Genomic DNA, 20,451 nt, shown 5'->3' with positions numbered 1-20,451 from the left:
AAAGCATATACTTTATATAAATATATTATTTTTAAAATATAGTTTATGTAATATTATTTTAGTTTGTTAATTAAAATTCTATATCGACAAATAAATTATTTAGTTTACATTAATGGTAATAAAACAAATTCGCTGTAAAGATTGAATCCTTTAGCAGCGGGCAAAGCTAACCATCGAATGCACATTCGTATTCAAGCCCAGCTGCATAGTCGATTCGCGCTAGCTGCCAACAAAGAATCTCATTGCATAACAGGTGCCCATAACTGGCATAGCGAATATCATTGGCTTCCATTGCCCATTATTGTTCGGTTCGGTGACATTTGGCACGTTTACGTATCCATATCCTCGAGTGTGTGTTCGGCGCCTTTAAGTGCGCGTTCATGTCCAATAATGCGAGTGTCGCAAAAATCAATAACCAATTTTGTTTCAACTTGCAGAATGCGCAGTGAATCCCTATTCAAAAATATGCTCTTCAAGAGCTGTTGGTTATTTTAAGAGCCATTTTTCTTGCCTTAACCAACCTTTAGATGAGTTGCCTCTAAGCAGCCGACCACATCTTGCCTGACTCTGGCATATTAATAAATAATAATTAAATTGCCATCATTGCCTTTGCCAAGCCTAATCGCATCATTTAAATGCTTAATTTGTGCAATTTTAAATGCACAAAACGTACTAATTACAATTTGCTTTAAGCCTAAATGTTGTTATTAGCTTATCGTTACCGATATTAATATGTAATGAATGCGAATCATTAAATCATGCAAGTCATGTACAGTTTAGGGCAACGTATACGTAATATAACGTATACGCCAGAGCACACAACAGCCATATGCACTACCAATTTATGGCTTCAATAAACATAAAGTTCATAAACTCCCAAGGCGTCGTTGCTCATCATTTGCAGCGGATTGTCAGGGGTAACAGCAGCAGCAGCGATGCTGCTCGGTCAAATAAATAATGAAAAAGAAAAGTGATGTCATAAAAATTTTATCTCTTAACTGGAATTGAGCAGCATGAACAAGCAGCAACAGCAGCAGCAGCAACTGAGCCTGCAACAGCAACAATACTGCACACACACACACACACATAGAAATATGATGCTTGGTCATTTTCATATAAAAATTGACAATGGCGTTGGCCCTTTTACCTCGCTATGTCTGTGTGTATGTGTGTGTGTGTGTGTGTGTGTGTTTGTGCTCGCAAGCAAGCAAGTGGAAAATGCGACAAAAGTGAGGCAGACACGGCGCGATAAAAGAACGAGTTCGACTACAAAATGCACACGGCATGAGCTTTGCCAGCCAGAGTCGTATAAAAGCAACAACAACTGTGAACAACAACAACAACAACAGCTCTAAGAACAACAACAACTTCTTTCAGTTGCATACAAAGCTGAAAAGGCATCTAAGCTGCGATTGAACATGTTTTTTTTTTGTTCTTGTTTTCATACCTCTGTTCTATACAAAAATCTGCAATATGCAGCTGTATAGCAAAATACTATAAAATGCTCAAGCGCATCTTCACATATAGGAATTATATAAAATTCTCAACTGAGCTGAGTTCAAGCTCACTTCAAGCTCAACTCCAAAACTAAACTCTTTCAATATGGAATAGGTGAGACGGCGGATGCTGAACATTAAATACCCTCATATATTTGATTTATTTAGATAACTTCTTTTAACTTTATATAAATTCAGGTATGATGTAAGATCTTTTGAAAAGCTATTCATATACTTTATACATAACTTTATACTAAACATATACATCTACCATGAATAAGTAATTTTATAATAGGCATTAAAATCAATTAAAGCCACAATAAAATTGAGCTCAAGAATGCGACCTGAGACATTTTCCGATAAGCTTTTCAGACATAGGTTATTCGATTCGATGGATGTATAGAAGATATATATTTAAATATTTAATTTACTCTCTCTATCTCACGAATAGTCAAGCGAATCCTGAAAAGCATTTATAACATTTCTGGCTAACTTTCTTTTGGGGTATACAAAGCAGTTTTCAGTGTTTTTCATAGGGCGCTTTTGTCAGCTTTATGCACAATTTGGTTTGCAATTGTTTGGATAATATATCGTGCTTTTTTCAGCTTGCAGACTGTGAAACTAAAAACTGCAAAACTGTTTTTCCTATCAAAACAAAATTCGAGACGAGCAAGTTGAATTGCATAAGATGAGCCCAAACATAAAATGGTCAAAATGTTGCTGAATTTCAATTTAAATTGCAATAAAAGAGAATAAAAGTTGATTAAAGGGCCACGCCCCGTGCATTGCAACTTTCGCTTTTGACTTTCACCTGAGCAACAGGAAAATAATAAAAAGAAAACAATAAAAATAAAGAGCTAGAGGAAAACTCAGTTGCAAGTGTGTAAGAAAATGCGTAAGCCTAAACTCATTTCCCAATTTGTTGGCATGAAATGCTTTTAATGTGAAAACTTTGCCCGCCCCCAACAACAGATGGCGCTGGCACGTGGCAGGCGGCTGTCCGGGCACTGTAACCAGGTTGCGCTTGCCTCATTCTATCCTTTCCCATTACCCCGAATCCCCCCGCCTCCCCCCCTCGCACGATGATTAAGTTGCAAAACTTGGGCAAATTTTTGGCAAACAACGCGCACCGAGCCCCAAAAACAAGCAAAGTTCAAGTTGTGTAGGGCAAATGCAATCAAATGTAAGTACAACAACTGCAACAAGGTTTAAACTGGAATTTTGAGAATGTCGGGGAGAGGGTCGTTTGGGTGAAGGAGGCGTGGCAGGAGCTGTGCCGTGTAGTTAGCTGTGTTGCTGGGGCAAACAAAATATTGAATATGATTTGCAAACACATGTGCCTCCCCCAGCTCCAGTCGCTGTTTGGGCTCCATCTCCAATCACTAACACATGGCTGCGCCTGGCTGTTGCGGGGTCTGAGCCAATGTAACAGGCATGTGTTTATCTACCCTGCCAGAGGGTACTGTATTTGTAACATGAAGTGTGTTACAGGAAGAAGAAGATGTCTCTAAACTCATTGTGATCGAGGTTCCTTTAATATATCTGTCTTATTTTGCAAACTAAGTTCTTGTTTTTTTTTGTTTTGAAATATCAAGTTATCCTTATACAAGTTGTCTTTCAAATATCTGCATAGTTGTATCAAATCGGACTACTATAACATGTGGCTTAAATATAACAAATTTGTTGTAAAAGTCCACATGTGTGCAAGAGCATCAAATCATCGGGTTACCGAAGCTAGCCTTTCCTTCTTGTGTTTTTTCTTCTCTCTTCTCTGGGCTTTATAGCTACGTGACTTGATGTCTCCATCTGCGAGTCTGTCAAGCCGTAAATAGAAAATGAAAAGCGAAAACAAGCAAATCGAAAGGCAGCTCGTGGCAAGTCCTTAAATCGCATTCAGTGTGTGGGTGCGCCCCCCAAAAGCAGGCTATGCAAATATGTGCCTGGTGTCGCCCTTTTACGCATTTTCACTTTACTCTTACACAAAGATATATGTATATATTTGTGAATATATATATATGTGGCATGCCTCCCATATTTACATAAAAATGCACTCTATCTGCCTGTGACCGCATGTGTGTCAATATAAATATATGTATTTACTTTGGCACACATAGATACACCTATGCTACTTATTTGCACATTTGGCATCACAATGCCTCTGCAACCCTCTTCACCCCTCTCTACTTCACACTTGTCTTGTCGTTCTTCATGTCTAACATGGTAAGCATCTAATCGGCTTTGGCTTTGACGTTGACTTTAATTTTCGCCCTCTTTTGTTTGCCGTTTGCCATAAATTTCGGGATTTTAGCCTAATGCACTGTGCGTCAGATATGCCAAATCAAATACCCTTTCTCCCGCTGGCTCGTTCACTTTCAATTAGCTGTGCTGCTGCAGCTGCCACTGCTTGGCATTTACATTAACCTGACCCGAAGCGCTTTCTCCACCAGCTAAGCCACCCTTCGGCCCGAAGCACTGCGCATTACAATCCAATACTCGCATAATACTCGTTCCTTTCAGCCAGTTTACTAATTGGCCCGCCTCGTCCTGCTGGCCAGCCAACGCCTTGGCTTAGTTCAGCTACTAATCTCGGGATTTGTTTGCCATTGCCACGGGCTTTCAATTGCTTAGCTGGTTGCCGGGCAACCCACGTTAATTCCCGAGCCAAGTCTCTGGCTATTGCAGTATTAATATCTCAAGCTGAAATGCACAGCTGCATAAAAGACATGCTTCATTGTTTTTTTTTATCCCAGCAACTATTTAAACCGTAATTTAAGCAAGCTGCCTATATTTACAAAACTCTGCTTATATTAAGCACAAAATTAATTACAATTCAGGTTAGCAGAAAAATGTTAATCGTAATTGTTACCAAAGTGAAAAGTTGTGGGACATATACATCTAGCTGTCCGGCCGACCGACCGTTTAATGCTTATTATCTTATACATATGATTTTATTTGTGAGAGTTAAGAATTTATATCGCTTTTTACCTAAGAGATAACGATATTTTAAGAGTAAATCAGAGTGCTACGGCTTCAGAAAAGATTCCAATATGCGAATTATTTTTTTATTAATTAATTTTTTTAAGTAGACATATAGACGGACATATATAGATGCTTTCGGCAGTTGCTGTTGGTCAAGAATATGAATACATAAAGTAGTTGAAGTCGCCTGTAAAACATCACACATTTCCATAAAAATATTCTGCCCTTTATACACAATAGATTACGAGAATGAAAGCCCGCAAGAACATTAAAATTATTGAATTTTGAAAATAACATATCAATTAAAATTGATAATATCATTTATTTTTTACATTTATTGCTAACTATCATTTTATTGTAAAGCATATTTGTTTCCTAGGTATCTTATGCCGAACATTAAGGGTATTCTTCTAGGGAAGAGAGAAAAATAGGGAGAAACCACAAAAGTGATAGAGCATGCGAATAAGCATGTATAAATGTCTGTTAAAAGGCAATCGACGTAAGAGATAATCAACTAAATACAAATTTTTATACCCTGAACCCTTTAAAAATGGGTATAAGGGTATATTGTATTTGTACAAAATCCAAATGTATGTAACAGGCAGAAGAAAGCATCTCCGACCCCATAAAGTATATATAATCTTGATCAGCATTAATAGCCGAGTACGAGATAGCCATGTCCGTCTGTCTGTCCGTCTGGCCGTCTGTCCGTATGTATGAACGCAAGGATCTCAGAACCTATAAGAGCTAGAGACTTGAAATTTTAGATGTAGGTCCTCCTAGTTCCCGCGCAGATCGAGTTTCCGATAATTGATAACTTACTCCGTTTCCAAGCAATCGATAAAAATCGATATCGACATCCTGTTTTTTGGGCAACTTTGGTAAATAATAAGCGCTAGAGTCACCAACCTTGACAGATAGCTTCTAAAATAGAATATATATGCATTTGATGTTGGAAGAAGAGGGTTCAGGGTATCCCCTAGTCGGGAGCTCCCGACTAGAACCTCTTGTTTGAATTACTTTATTAGGTAATCAAAGCTGAAATAGAAATTAAATTAAAACAATTGCTGCAATAGTTGGGTTTTAGTTTAGGATTTAGTAGTCTATTTAAGTGTGTGTATCAAAGGCATTTCGTGAGTGAGACTAAAAGTAAATATTTAAATGGGCTGCGAGCAATTGGCAAACAGACACCACCCAATTCCAATGGCAATGTAAAGCTCTTAATTATTATCGCCAGTTTCTGATTGACTGAGCAAATTCAATAAAACTTTTTGTCCCAAAAGGCTGACTGGCTGATTGATAAACAACAAAAAGACCAAGCCGTAAGAGAAAGGTAGTTAAAATGTAATATGATATTTACAGAATGGGCATATAATAACTCCAATTTCAACTGTAGAAAATTAATAAGACGCTTTTTTTCCTGCGAAATTTTGAGCTCTATACAAAAATGTAATGAACACTTGTTTCGGCGGTTTTCGAAATACCATCCGCAAGTTAGGAAGTCTTACATACTTTTAGGAAAGTTAGGCTCTTCCGGACTTAGTTTAATTTTTAGTTTGAAGTCCATTTACCAAGCTCGAGTTATATGAGCCGAAAACTTTGATTGCAGCTTTTTGTTTTTTAGCCAGTGTGAAAAAGTGATGTCTAAAATCTGAAGCTACAAATAAAGCCGGGTTAAGTAAAGTCTTTAAAAGCTGTTTAAAATGAGAGAAGACAGAGTCAGAGGGTGCAAATAAATGCGAAGCGCTGCGACCGAAACTCAAATGAAACGTTGCATGCAACGCGCTGTTGCGAAGACAGTTAGCTGATTTGTGGCTGCCACACGTTATCTCATGGCGTGTCATTAGGGAGCCTGGCCCGAGGTGTCGTATACGCAATGTGCCTAATTGCCGGCTAGTTGAAAACTTTCGACATAACTTTCATTTGTACACATTTGGCTGCGGGTAAGTATGGCGGCATGGCGGCATGGCGGGGCGGATAGCCGACATCAATAACAAATGGCATTTGGCAAAAGTTGTAAACCTTTTTCGGCACTTATCTGTCACACGTCACACAGCGCCAACATCATTTGTCAGTGCCCAACTCCGGGCAGCCATGAGCCAGCAGCCATGAGCCAGCAGCTAGGAGACAGTAGCTGGGAGCCGTAACCAGGTCCGGGCACAATATCCTCTTGTCACGCTCAATTGTTAAAAATGACAACTAATTAATTTCTGTCCGCCTGAGCTGACCAATGTGCATACCGCTTGGATTTTAGATGACCTTTTGGGTTATGTGGCAAGTGGAGCTGGAACAGCTTTGGTATAGACCGGGGAGTTCATTCCAAAAACTGATAGGGCATCAACAAAAAGGGTTAAACGCTCGCTCACACTCGAAAGCATTTCAATGAGGCCAGGTCTGGTTCACAAATGACTTCATTAGGCCACGCCCATTGCCTCTCCAAAAATAGGTATTAGTTAAACATGGCCCGCAACCAGGCCGCAAGCACTTAGCGCAGATAAGCAGCTCAGCTGGCAGTGCAATGAGACTTGCAGTGCTAGGCAACCGGCTTAGGCTAAAACACCGGTAGGGCGAGGGGGGTGAAGGCGGGGGGTAGTCGTAGAAAAAGAGCGGGGACTAGTTAGGTTTCTTGCTGCACACAAATGCCATCATTAACTGGTGCTGCCTGCCGGCGCTTTTCATTGTTTGACTTCGGCTTTGGCAGCGCTAATGATTTGACTCTGCCAACCAGTAAGTCCCCTGCCACTCCCCCCTCCCTTCACCGGCACCCCTTGACTCGTGCAACTTGACCATGTGGTCAACTTAATGACAATTTGCAGCTCGCAAAAACTTTGCTAACTGCATTTAGGTGCATTAAGCGCCAAGCCGAATAAAACACATGTTCCAAACTGTTGACTGCACTGTTCACTGCTACATTTCGTCCTGCAATCCTGCCCCAAGCCCCCTTCCCATGCCCATTCTAATGCCCAGTGCTCACTTCTAATGTTGCAATTTGTTGCCACGCTGTGTTTATTACGGGCTGCGGCTGCGGCACAGCAGGGCATTTGCGGCTTTCAGCTTCAACTGTTGCCCTGGTTACTTATGCGACGCAGTCAAACATATATACCACTATATATACCACTATATATAAATACATGTATATAACAACTCCTACATAGTTGCCACTTGGCTTCACTTTGGCTAGTCCCAGAAACTTTCAGACAAGTTTTATTTTTGTGTGTTTTTTTTTTGCTGTTTGTTAGCCGGCGACTCTGCAGTTGGTGACATTTTCGGCAGCCAAAAACTTTTGAACTTGGCGCGTAATGAAGAAACTGAAATGGGGTAAATGGGTAAAGGTTGGGTGAGATGGGCTTGGGTAGGTTCTGCTGCAGAGGCAAAGTGCTCGTTTGGCTTTGAGTGGAGTTCATTACGAATGCCGCCACGCTGCGCCGCGTGTTGACTTATGCATAATTACTGTTTTTCATAGCCCAAGCAGACCCGCCAGCTAAAGAGCTAAAGAGTGGGCGCCGTTATGGGCGTGGGCACTGGAGATTGTCTGAAGGAGTGCAGCGAGGCGGCGTTGCACTTTGTTTGGCATCGCAAGTTTTTTGGTGCTGCCAGCCAAATAAGCCAGCCAGGGCATCGGGCCGGAGTGGTTCATATGCTCATTTGGTGTGCATGACGCACTGACCTGTTTCAAATGCAACAAAAAAAAAAAACCAGTAAGAGTGCGCTAGTCGGGAGTGAACGACTAGCAGATACTCTCATAAGCTGCACACTGCAATATGCAGCGGCTGTGCAGCCCTTCTCGATGCTTAATGTCCGCTCTTTGTAACATGGTCAGAGCTTTATTATCCTCCAAAGGTGTGTACATACTTAAGCACATGACTTTGCCCTTTAACATGAGCTTTATCAGCAGATATTCGAATAATAAAATATTCTTGCTATTTATATACTTTACGAGAACATACATCTAGCATTTGGCATGTCCTCGACTTATGCCTAAAAAACCTTATTTTAAAATCGATATTTATTGACATTGATATGCGAGTACTCAAACAAATCATAAATTCGTTCAGCATCTAATTTAAGAGTATCTGTGATTAGATCGATTCGGTTCGTCGCCCTCAAACAGGAATTTATATGCTTTGTGGTTGGATTTGCTTTCATCTGCTTGTGCCATACATTAGCGCAAAAACATTATACCCTTAACATTTACATTATGCCCTTAATAACAAAAAAAACAAAAAACAAGGAAACACATCAACAAAAAAGTTAAGCGCACGGCACTTGGTGCAGTCAACTGGGTTCCTTGCCAACGCGGACAACCGGACGCACCGAGTGAGCTGACGGCTTGTGTAGCATACTTTTTAGCGCCAGCTGCTAAGTTTGCGATACCCAGCAGATGTAGGGTATGCAAAGTTTGGGCAACTTTCTAAGTATATGGGGCAACACACAGTAACTTTGTTGGTTTTAATAAACTCTTTAAGCGTGGCTCTTTATGTTCATATTTTCATTATTTACATAAACTCCGGGCATATTAAAGTTTAAGTTACGCGGCTTAACTTGCCAACGTAACAGATCTCTTACCAAATTTCAGCATCATTAAACCTAAACATTTCGATGTATTTAACGTTTGAGTAAAAGGTCCTGTTTGCTACGGAAATAAATGCATATATATATACGAGAGTTTCCTGTCGCGACGTTGTCCGCGTGCCAACAAAACTATCACCACATATCAATCGAGCCCTGCCCCGCCCTCATCTCTCCTGCTCCGTTTTGCCAATCAATAATCATAATGAAAACAAACAACGGCTATTTTATATGTCACATCATGGCGTCGCCGGTTTGATACCGAAATTGTTTGTGTAATTCACGTCAACTTCAAAAATATACAAAATCGCTCTAATAGTCATCAATTGTTCACGCATTCACTCCACTCCCAACCCCGACGCCATCTATTTATTAGCAATACATTATAATCGAAATTTTAGCATCAAAACTGTCATGTGCACAAAGATCTTGCCCGGGTTTTTCACACATTCAACGGACCCAGTTGTTCCTGTTGCGTCCTAGTAAATGTTGCTCCTAATTATCTCCCTTTATCTAAATTGTCTCTCCTCACTAACAAATTGAGTTCTTTTCGAAAAATTTGCTTTTTATTTTATTAGTATAGCTTAATATATGCAAATAATTAATTGACAATTGCCCCTTGAGTTGAACTGGTGATTTCTCGCTTGTTAGTTCAGTGCACATCATATTTTTAAAGCAGAACTTTTTAACTATGCTTCATATAAACTGTGATCCTCGTTTAGACCCACTTGCGCGTCGTTATTCTCAAAACTCCATCTAAGTGCTCTCTTTGAACCAAAAAGGATAGAGTAAGCCAGGACGAAAAGTTTTATATATTGGGATAAATAATGCCCGCTAGTATACAAATATAATATAAGAACAATGTACACTAACAGGTCATCTAGCAGTCGAGCAAGGCCTTAAAACAAACATATTGTTACTTCTGCCAAAGCAAGTGAAACCTTGGGCCGTGGGAGGGTGGGTGGTTGGTCAGTTTGCTGACACTGAGATAAAGTCAAGCGGATAAACAAGAGATTAAAATGTCATAAACAATGCTTTTTGAGCATCCTGCTAAACAACTTAATGAAAGTTGCAGGTCACAAGCCGAAATGCTCTGCAGAGAGCTGAGAAGCCAAGCGTAAAGTGTTACGTAAAACTATTTTAGACTCGAAAGTTTTTGCAAACAATCAACACGAACACACTCACACACACACATGCACATTCACATTCATACCAGCTATGCCATATATATCTTTAATCCTTATGTGAAGTTGAGAGGCAGCAGCCAGCCGCAGCAGCAGCAGCAGCTATGTGGCAAGAGGCACAGTCAATAAATTTTCATAAAACTTTTGATTTGTATTTATGAGTTTTTGGGCTACGCTGGCAACTGTGGGAATTCAATTAAGTCGATACGGATACGGATTATTGTTGTTGTTGTTTTTTTTTTTGTTGGTATGTTTGTAAAACAATTGAAAAACTTTATTTGGGAGCTTGTGTTTCGCATACATATCGCGCAGGGTGAGGTACATAAATGATATATTATCATACAGGGGCATAACATAAAAAGAACGCTTAGAATTAAACAATTGCGTAACACACACACACACAGTCGCATACATACACACACACACAGAGCATAATGTGCGTCTTTATAAGTAGTTTTGTGCATTTCTTTACGAACTTAAACAAAATACTGCATTAAAGTTTATCAAATGAAGCAGCAGTCGTTGCAAGCAAAATAATAAAATAATTCGTTAATAATTTACGGCTGCAAAGGTGTGTAGCGGGGGCTGGGCACACGTGTGGTTTTCTGATGCTGAACATGGCCGCATCCGCCGCAGCGCACCTTTGTGGGCGTAAATTGTACAGAGTATGACTTATAAATTGTGGCTGCTAATTTCCTGACATTTTTTTTGTGTGTTTTTTTTGTATAATGTAATTGTTTAAGTATTGAATTGATTACATATTATGCGTAGCTGAAGGTAGGAATGAATATTGAATATACGGATACATATCTATGCACATTAAACGATGCAGAAAAACAATCAGAAAAAAACAATGAATTAATGCAGACACAGCTGGCTGCTTATTCGGCGCTAGCATTAATCGTAATAGTTTTGCCCTTGGGATCATCGAAGCGATCCATTGTCTTGATATCCATCATCCAGCACAGGCCCAAAAAGACAATCACCAGCAGAATGACAATCACAAACAGACCCATCAATATGCCGGGCGTAACGAAGCCAACACAGTCCCACGAATCATCGAACGCAAAATTATCCTTGGCTGTTTGACTGAATGGCGCCTGCAGCTGCAGTGAGCTCCACGCGAGCGCATTGGCCTTATTCTCCTTGGCTGGCGTATACCAGGTCGCATTGCCGCAGGCATAAGAGAACGTTGTGGGCGCATTGACACCAGGCGTGCGGAATGTCTCGCCGCCATATGCCGCATTGCTTACTGTATAATAACCATCGACGCTGCTATAGCTGACATCAAAGGTGATGTCCTTCCCGGCATCGGTGTGCAGTGCCACGGAGAACTTGATGTTGGCGGTGACATTGTTTACGGTTATACCACTAACCTTTAAGGGTGTGGTTGTCGTAGTAGCTCCTTCGTTAATGTACTTAACATCCGTAAAGCTGATGGCAAACTGATTGCCACTGTAGAATCTGTAGCCACTCGTCTCTGCTGCGGTCCAACGACGCACGCGACGCTGCACAGTGGGTGCCGTAGCTGGCGCAGCCAAATACAGATAAGCCACCTTGCAGCCGACCAATTGCTTGCTGATAGCGGCAATCGCGGAGTCTGTTCAAGAAGGTAAATATCAATTAGCCTACATATATGCATGAGTTAGTAGCTGCCAGGGCGTACCATGTGACTGGAGCGTAGCAGCACGCGTCTCGGACACATCCTCAAAGGAAACAAAATGGGCTGTGCCCACCTCACACTTGACGGGATGCACCAGCTGACCATTGGCATCGATGCTGTTGTGCTCGCGCTTTTCAGCTGCAGCACGCAGTGCCTCGGAGGGATTCTCTACGCTGGTGTAGTACGTCTTGGGGCTTACGCTCTGTAGCTGAGCGTAACATGACTGCGCCTCACCATTTGAGCACAGGAAATCCTTGTTACTCAGCTAGATAAAAGAGAGACCTTCTGCTGAAGAACAGTTTTTACACTGTTATTTGCACTGGACTTACGCCATTTTCCTCGAAGGCCACAACCATGTGATCTTTCAGCAATGCCGCCAGCTGCTCTCCAAACTCTGCCTGCGGCACTGTGCGCAGCGATGGCTTCGTGGGGCTGTCAAGTAATAGAAGTAATATATGGCTACGATTTGAACGGTTTAATAAGCACCCACCTGTTGGCACCCCAGAGAAAAACGGGCGTCTGCTCGCCCAAGGCGACTCCAATGACGCACAACGCAATCAGCGACTTCCACAACATTTTGTTGCCTGGCTCGCTACGTGGACGCACTACATTCACGAAATTAAAACGAAACAAAAGTAAAATCAACAATTGAACATAATTAAACACAAGTATTAAAATAAACCAACCAAAAATTAAGAAAAACTACAAACGAAAAATGTGAACAAGTTTTTCGATTTGCACGGCCCGATGTCGATTTGCGCTGTCAGAGTGAAAAAGTTTTCATATGACAGGTCATGTGATGGTCGACCAGCTGACCGATAGCGAATGGGTTAAGTCGATATTACAGTCGATAGGCATGGCAGTCACAACGATGCTAAAAACTGTAGCTCGCGGGCGCACTGCAAAACGGCATTAAGCAGCACTGGTTAAGAAATCGAAACAAGGGGTATGACCTGTAATATATGCTTGGCGCGATTTTGTAATGATATTGGATATTAGATATTAGACGTGTACAAAATAAGTGTAAGGTGCATATTAAAAAGTTAATATGCTATATAGTAAAGTACTTGCAAGCTGCAATATTTGTGTCTTTGCGAAAGTTGTCATCGATACTATCGATGTACTTGCATTTATCATGCACCAACTTATCATTCTAAGACGACCACCACTAATTAAAAACCGACTTAAAATCAATCTTTTTTCTTCTCTAAGGTAAATTACGTGCGGAATAAACACAGTTTATTAATTAAAGTGCACGAAAAGTGTGGCGATGTAGAGCTTAACAGGTGTACGAAATGCGTCTGCGACGCCGCTGGCATCGGCGGATGCGGCGTACAATTGAGAAAATCTATCGGCTTAAAATGCAATCGCGCCGCAAGTTGGTTTACTTAGCCGTATTTGGAGCACTATGCGTAATATTGTGGCTGGCTGGACAGCAGTTGCTGGCGACTTCGAATGGTCACGATAGTAGCTACTACGGCGAAACGCATTGTGCGCCCATTGATGCCGTCTACACTTGGGTAAACGGTTCGGATCCGGATTTTATTGAGTCCATTAGACGCTACGATGCCAGCTATGATCCGTCGCGCTTCGACGACAAGAATGAGCTAAAGTACTCGTTGCGTTCGCTGGAGAAGCACGCCAGCTGGATACGGCACGTTTACATTGTGACCAATGGCCAGATACCCAGTTGGCTGGATCTCAACTATGAACGTGTGACTGTGGTGCCGCACGAGGTGCTCGCACCGGATCCCGAACAACTGCCAACGTTTTCCAGCGCAGCCATTGAAACATTCCTCCATCGCATACCAAAGCTATCTAAACGTTTTTTGTATCTGAACGATGACATCTTTCTGGGTGCTCCGCTCTATCCGGAGGATTTGTATACGGAGGCGGAGGGCGTGCGCGTTTATCAGGCATGGATGGTGCCCGATTGCGCCGTGGACTGTCCCTGGACGTACATAGGCGATGGCGCCTGTGATCGCCACTGCAACATTGATGCATGCCAATTTGATGGTGGCGACTGCACCGACAGTGGAACCGGGAGTGCCGGGCAGTTGCAAGAGGACCTGCATAGCGTGCCCGATGTGCCCGTGCCTGTGGGACATGTGGGCGTTCATAAGTTTCCCAATATGGGTCTGCAACAGCTTTTTAAACGCAGCTCCACTAATTTCAAGGAGCTGATGCGTCATAGAAATGTGTCTACACTGCAGGAGTTGCGTCGCATTGTGGAACGCTTCAACAAAGATAAGCTGAAGTCTTTAAATCCCGAGCTGGACGCCAGCAGCGCGATGAGCAGCAGTACCAGCCGCAGCAATCTCCTGCACAAGGAGGACTTCAAATCCTCCACAGACATTTACTCGCACTCGCTGATTGCCACCAATATGCTGCTGAATCGCGTCTATGGCTTCAAGGCGCGTCATGTGCTGGCGCACGTGGGTTTTCTCATAGAGCGCGACATTGTCGAGGCTATGCAGCAGCGCTTCGAGCAGCAGGTGCGCCAAACGGCCCATCAGCGTTTCCGTGCGGCCACAGATTTACAGTTCGCCTTCGCCTACTATTCGTTTCTCATGAGCGAGACAAAGTCGCTGGGCGTGGAGCAGATTTTTGATGAGTTCGATACGGATGGCTCGGGCACATGGTCGGATCGCGAGGTGCGCACGTGCTTGACGCGCATCTATCCACCGCCGCTGGACTGGTCAGCCATGCGTTACTTCGAGGAGGTGGTCCAGAACTGTACGCATAACCTGGGCCATGATGCTGCAACAGATAATAAAATAGTTCACTCGACGCTGGTATATGAGCGCTACGAAGACTCCAATTTGGTGAGTTATTATCTAATCCAGGCTCTATTTCAGTCGCATTTATAATTTTCTCTCTCGCCCTCTGCACAGCCCACAATTACCCGCGAGCTAGTCTACCGCTGTCCACTGCTGGCGGAGGCTTTGAGCGCCAACTTTGGCGTCCGCTCCAGGTATCGCTACCATGTGAGTCCAAAACGCGCCTCGCACAGCAATTTTATGATGCTCACCTCAAATCTGACAGAAGTCGTTGAGGCGCTCGACCGCATGCGTCGCAATCCGCGCAAGTTCAATTGCATTAACGACAACCTGGATGTTAAGCGTGGCGAGGATAACGAGCTAGTGCGTCATCTGCTCGAGGATTTCTATTTATCTTTCTTTCCGCGACGCAGCAAATTCGAACTGCCTCCACAATTTCGCAATCGCTACGTGTCCTGGAACGACTATCAACGTTGGCGGCGACGCAAACGCGCCGTTCTCGTCGTCGGCTATGGCGTTAGCCTGCTGCTCATCATCTTTCTACTCCGTCTGCTGTGCCAACATAAGGCCAAGATAGTGCGTCGCTGTGTGCAGCGTCTATAGAACACGCTGATATTAAGGTTGTATGATTTGTTTTTCATTTCAATGTTGTGATAAGTTGTAAGCTTTGAGATCGTCGCCATTTTAGCGCCATTTATAGGGGAAATCTAGTTTTAGTTAAGGTCTACCTAGACTGTATCTTATTTAAGCGCAATCATGAGGCTAATTTTAAGCGTAGTAAAGTGAAATTTCTCTCAGATGGGTTTCTTTTTTCGCTACTGAGGCTAAAAAGTCAACAGATTGAGATTAAAAATAATAATATACATAGAATTTTAAACATAACCAAGCATTTACTCATTAAAACTACTAGTAAAGCGCTCGATTAGCTAATGTGCTGTTAAATTAAATTTAACTCGTCAACTTAAATTTTGTTTCCAGCCACAACTTAAATGGCTTTTCTTGTTCAGCTTTCGCTCTATGTCACATTCAAATCTCTTTTAACATACTTTTCTATTTGTACTGTTAATCTTGACAGCGTTACTTTACAGGAGCTATCTTACATTACAGTGGCTTAAAGAAGTCTGTTCGATAGTTTTTAGTTAGACAATTCTCGTATACGGCATTGTCTTAGTTTATTGGTACGAAAAGTGTACGAAAACTGTATTTACATATCAGTGTAAATATGCCTTAACTATTATATTATATATATATATGTATATTTCTTCGGCACTTAAAACGAGGAGACTCTGATATACATACACACACAGCGGTATAAAATATATTTATATATATAGATAAAACTGTTAACTCGTATAGCTCGTCCGCCAATGTTTACATGCATATAATAAATATGGTAAAGATTTCGGCGTCTGGTGCGTTACACATTCAGTATTAATAGCTATAAAAAACGAACGCAGATAAAACTAAGTATGTAGGTTCAGAAAAACAAGTGATATGCTCTCGAATAAACAAGCACACAGTACTTAAACATGCACACATATATAGAAATAGTGTTATATTAAAATAGCTAATGCGAGCTGGACATGCACGCACACATAAGTCTGCACAGATGCATGCGGGCAAATGTGTGTGAGTGCATGCATATAATACAATGCTATATGTACATATGATAATATTAAATTCCGATAGAATAAAATTAATTCACCCGCTGCTATTCTATGCGAATGCGGGTCGTTGAGCGTCGCAACGTGGTGCATTCCTTGACGACCAGACGCATGAGCAGCAGCATGGCAATGATGTCCGCCACGATGAGCATATAGAAGACATTCTGCCAGCTGTGGCTGGAGATCAAACCGGCAAGCAGCGGACCCACTGCCGCGCCAATGGAGCCCGTGCCATCTATAATAGCGGTAACCGTGGCCAGGGCATTCGAATTACTCTCCAAGGAGCTGTGTTGACCCAGTTCAGCGCTGACCGAGGTCGTTATTAATGCATACGGCCCGTTCACAAAGATGCCCACAATGATGAGCAGAAGCACGCTAATTGTAACAGACAATGCGCCATACTGTTGATACATTAACAGCTGGAATAAGCCAATACATCAAGTACATATGTATACAGATTAAATTTCAATATAACTCACAATGGGCGACGCAAAGAACAACATCACTGTGCACACTGTGGCCGACATGCCCGTCAGATCAGATACATAGCCGGCGGCTATGGCACCCAATATGCCGCCCACATCAAACAGCGTGGATAGATCGGCGGACAGTTCTGGACCCAAGGTGCCTGAACGAAACAAATGTATACATAAATGAGCAGAAAAATCATATTTCAAGAATTGACTCACTGGAAGACTGTATATAGAGCGGCAGCCAGTACATGAACGTATAGCTGACCAGCTTGGTGAAGAACAGGCAAAGCGAGAACTCAACCACGCCGGGTATATAGAGCGCATCAACCAAGCTAATGGGACGACCGTGTCCCGCTGGGCGTTCCCTAGACGGCTGCCGTGACAAGATGGGGGTGCGTTCGGTGGGCGCTGGGCGATAGCTAACCTGATCCTGCAGGTAAAGATTTATGTTATCTATATCAGCAGAAGAACAAAACTAATCGGACATATAATACAGATTTATAAAGAATTAGCTGAAGAGGCGCAACAAACACAGAAGCGTACGACACATGGAAAAGACAAATGTGGAATGCATGCACTTACGGTTTGTTGGGCGGCATAAACGGACTGAGCATAAAACTGCGCAGGCATACGGCAAATTAATTGAGATGAGTGTGTATTTTATTTAAATAAAAAATAAAAAATGCAAGCAACAATTGCTGAAAGCGAGAACAATAAATACTTACGGCTTCGGTGTGACGCGCCTGTTCCTCATCGTCATCATCGTCATGGTCCACATCCGATTCATTGGCCACGTTGCGACGCTCCTGTGTGACATGCTGTGGATAACAGCCAACAATCTCTGGCTGATCAACCAGAAACAGAAAGAGCAAAAAGCCCACAGCTCCAATGATAATGCCAGGCACAACGAAGGACAGGGCCCAATCCTTTTCCACATAGTGCGCCGCAATTAGTGTGCCTAGAATATTGCCAATGGACGTGTGGCTATTCCAAATGCCAAAGATCAGGCCGCGTTTCTCTTTGCCAAACCAACGTCCCACCAGCGTGACGACGCCCGGCCAGCCTGTGGTCTGGAATATGCCGGCAAAGATTTGCACAAATATAAAGTAGCTGAGGCTGTGTATATTGGATGTACGTGCCAGGCCGAACAGATAGGTGAACACGCCCGTCATAATCATGCCCATGGACAGAAAATAGCGCAACGAGACGCGCTCCGCTATGAAGCCCGACATGAACATGGCAATGGCGTAGGAGAACAGAAAGGCCGAGTCCAGCATGCCAAAGAGCGTCTTCGAGTCGGAGCCATCTGTTCAAAGAAAGCGGGTTAAGTGAGTCACGAAATATGCTCAAGAGCTAGGCCCAAACTTACCAAATGGCGCATAGCCGCAATCGCCAGCCTCGTGCAGCTTTGCCTGCGTATTCGAGCAATTCCCATGCAGCACGGACTTGACCACAGAGATCGGCTTGCGGGACATGTGATAGCAGGCATAGGCAAGGAATGTGAGCAAAAATATGGACATCTTGTAGCTGAAACGAATTTAGAATTTAACTAGTTGTTGACATTTGCTTAATTGTCTCTTACCACAGCTCCTTGCGCGCATGAAATCGCGGACATTGTCGCGAGAAGCTCTGCAGCACGCGTATCCCGATGGGTATATCGTTGTAGTTGTTACTCATTTTGCGCGTTCTCGAAGCTGACGGTCTCATCGACTAGCCCAAGCTTCTCTATAAAGCAGCTGCACACGTCCAGGGGGCAGGTCGTGTAGCTACTTTTTTCTATATTTAGCTGTATGAAGAGTTGCAGTTAGCTTTGGGTTGCCGAATATTCAATACTCTTACGAACATAACAGATTTGCAATGGGTTTTTTTTTCAATCTCATATCCTTCCCATGGCAGCTATATGTTACAGAAGTCAAGATAATTTCAGAAGTTTCTTTTAGATAACTTGAGACACAGAAATGTTATCATTAAGTAAAGTATATATTACTATCTATCTATTTGTAGAAGCTATACGATATAGCTAAGCGACATTGATTGTAGCTTTTGCTCATTTGTTGGAGAAATCCTAAACAACAAAGTGTATTTCACATCCAGCTATATGAGAAGGTAATCCCATCTGGTCTAAAGCGACAACTTTCTTTAGGACGGCTTAGAAACTGAGCGACACACAGACGTACCTGACTATAACGACTCGTCGTCTGTTAATACTGATCATGAACATATGTGTACTTTATGGCCGAGATTTTGTAAGAGTATAGGCAGACCTTGAGCCTTACCCAAAAGCAGGTATTTGTAGGGTGTTCATCAACAGGTAGCGCTCACTGTAGAGCTGGCGTAGCTAATAATGTAAAAAAAACTTTTCGCGGTTTTCGCCTCTTGCGGTTGCAAAGTGAAGGCTCTTTATCTGCTAGTTTCCTATGAAGTTTTGATTGAAGAATTCGTTTTCCCTTATCGCACTTTGTTTTTGCACACATACGCAAGTTTGCGCGCACGAACCGAACACACACACACACACACACAGACGCTACACAAACAAACATATGTTGTTAGTCGAGCTGGAAGCGAGGCAAGTGTCCAAACTGAATCACCGCCGGCTACAATATTCGTATCACAAAGAAATTATATTCAATTTTGTTGCGCTGGCAATAAAATGTGAAATATGAAACTGCAACGTAGTGTGTTTGTTCAGTGATATTAGGAACTCTTTGTTTGTTGTTAGCGTGACGTTTGACTGCGACTGTTTTTGCCGCTGCTGCACAATGGAGAACTGTCAGCGCAATGCTTACAAACTGTCAGTTCGAATCAATATTACTTAATTATTATTTACTTTACCGTTAAACGAACATTAAACAAATAAACAAAAGAGCGTAACACATCTACAGCTATATCGAATCGTTCGCAATATGTTCAATCGAACGACTCTTAAAACTGAACAAGCGAACTGCCAAGTCGACTGTTGTTGTTGTTAATACTGGCTAGTTGCAGTAACAGTTGTGTATGCTGTTAAACTCACAATGGCACTGTCAATGGCAGCTGCAAGTTATCGATAGTCTAATCTTATGTCAATACAATTAATCAGTGAGGAGCAGCTAGTGTTCGCGTAAAAACCATAAAACTATATTCAATTTTAAAAACGTTGCCATCAAAAGTGTACTAATTGTGATATGGGATATGGGTGTGTTTAAGATGTGTCAAGTGGTAGCCATAGCAGCTAGTAACGAGTTAAAGCAAGCGTACCGAAGGGAGACAGCAATCGCCAGCATCTGTAAGTAGAAGCCATTTACCGTTGTTTCTGCATTCGTCTTACAAAAAAAGAAAAAAACCAATACATTTGCATACATATGTACAACTTTTTAGATATTTAGTGATGCAATAACAATTCTTAAAGATTGTCTTATCCGATTAAGTCTTATAGCTAAATTCCACTTATTGTTAGTTTCTATTCTCTTAGTTCCTCCTGCTTTGTTCTTCAATTTAACATGTGGCCGTTTCCTGGAGTTTTATTGCATGGGAAGACATAATCTTAAGCAATTCATTGGCCTGTTTTTCATCGGATGTGTGTTTCTGCACAAACTTGGCCAAATTTTCAATAATATTAAATTTTTCGCTTAACATAGGCTCGCTCGCTTTGTATTTCAGTGCA

General features: G+C 42.2%; 3 protein-coding genes across 5 annotated transcripts; 1 reads left to right on the top strand and 2 right to left on the bottom strand.

Moving 5' to 3' along the window:
• Positions 1-10,823: 10,823 nt before the first annotated feature.
• LOC115758940 (V-type proton ATPase subunit S1) lies at positions 10,824-12,677 on the bottom strand. The gene is made up of 5 exons (XM_030699743.1): positions 12,578-12,677; positions 12,382-12,496; positions 12,221-12,323; positions 11,895-12,156; positions 10,824-11,828 (listed from the first exon to the last, which is right to left on the bottom strand). The coding sequence occupies exons 2-5, from the start codon at positions 12,465-12,467 to the stop codon at positions 11,110-11,112; spliced, it is 1,170 nt and encodes a 389-aa protein (XP_030555603.1). The 5' UTR covers positions 12,468-12,496; positions 12,578-12,677; the 3' UTR covers positions 10,824-11,109.
• Positions 12,678-13,080: 403 nt separating this feature from the next.
• LOC115771796 (N-acetylglucosamine-1-phosphotransferase subunits alpha/beta) lies at positions 13,081-15,712 on the top strand. 2 transcript variants are annotated; one of them, XM_030717678.1, is made up of 3 exons: positions 13,081-14,716; positions 14,786-14,878; positions 14,937-15,115. In XM_030717678.1, the coding sequence occupies exons 1-3, from the start codon at positions 13,187-13,189 to the stop codon at positions 15,033-15,035; spliced, it is 1,722 nt and encodes a 573-aa protein (XP_030573538.1). In that variant the 5' UTR covers positions 13,081-13,186; the 3' UTR covers positions 15,036-15,115. The 2 variants fall into 2 exon arrangements, with proteins under 2 accessions (XP_030573538.1, XP_030573529.1); XM_030717669.1 differs by having other exon boundaries at positions 13,084-14,716; positions 14,786-15,712.
• Positions 15,713-15,800: 88 nt separating this feature from the next.
• On the bottom strand, positions 15,801-19,742 carry LOC115771810 (glucose-6-phosphate exchanger SLC37A2). 2 transcript variants are annotated; one of them, XM_030717691.1, is made up of 8 exons: positions 19,641-19,742; positions 18,391-18,594; positions 18,178-18,335; positions 17,534-18,114; positions 17,391-17,426; positions 17,025-17,238; positions 16,815-16,963; positions 15,801-16,754 (listed from the first exon to the last, which is right to left on the bottom strand). In XM_030717691.1, exons 2-8 carry the CDS (start codon positions 18,513-18,515, stop codon positions 16,383-16,385), a joined length of 1,635 nt encoding a protein of 544 aa, XP_030573551.1. In that variant the 5' UTR covers positions 18,516-18,594; positions 19,641-19,742; the 3' UTR covers positions 15,801-16,382. The 2 variants fall into 2 exon arrangements, with proteins under 2 accessions (XP_030573551.1, XP_030573557.1); XM_030717697.1 differs by lacking the exon at positions 17,391-17,426 and having other exon boundaries at positions 19,641-19,740.
• Positions 19,743-20,451: the final 709 nt, after the last annotated feature.

Source organism: Drosophila novamexicana, unplaced genomic scaffold, assembly GCF_003285875.2.
Source record: "Drosophila novamexicana strain 15010-1031.04,08,12 unplaced genomic scaffold, DnovRS2.1 tig00000008-arrow-pilon, whole genome shotgun sequence".
Classification (NCBI taxonomy): domain Eukaryota; kingdom Metazoa; phylum Arthropoda; class Insecta; order Diptera; family Drosophilidae; genus Drosophila; species Drosophila novamexicana.
The sequence above is the reverse complement of the archived record's forward strand: the minus strand, read 5'-3'. Positions and strand labels throughout refer to the sequence as shown.

Coding starts and splice junctions, on each gene's coding strand:
- LOC115771810 (XM_030717691.1), bottom strand. CDS start 18,515: ATGAGACCGTCAGCTTCGAGAACGCGCAAAATGAGTAACAACTACAAC. Junction 18,336..18,390: donor CATGCGCGCAAGGAGCTGTG/GTAAGAGACAAT, acceptor AATTCGTTTCAG/CTACAAGATGTCCATATTTT. Junction 17,427..17,533: donor AGGCGCGTCACACCGAAGCC/GTAAGTATTTAT, acceptor ATGCCTGCGCAG/TTTTATGCTCAGTCCGTTTA.
- LOC115771796 (XM_030717669.1), top strand. CDS start 13,187: ATGCGTCTGCGACGCCGCTGGCATCGGCGGATGCGGCGTACAATTGAG. Junction 14,717..14,785: donor GCTACGAAGACTCCAATTTG/GTGAGTTATTAT, acceptor CCCTCTGCACAG/CCCACAATTACCCGCGAGCT.
- LOC115758940 (XM_030699743.1), bottom strand. CDS start 12,467: ATGTTGTGGAAGTCGCTGATTGCGTTGTGCGTCATTGGAGTCGCCTTG. Junction 12,157..12,220: donor TGGCCTTCGAGGAAAATGGC/GTAAGTCCAGTG, acceptor TCTTTTATCTAG/CTGAGTAACAAGGATTTCCT. Junction 11,829..11,894: donor TGCTACGCTCCAGTCACATG/GTACGCCCTGGC, acceptor CTTCTTGAACAG/ACTCCGCGATTGCCGCTATC.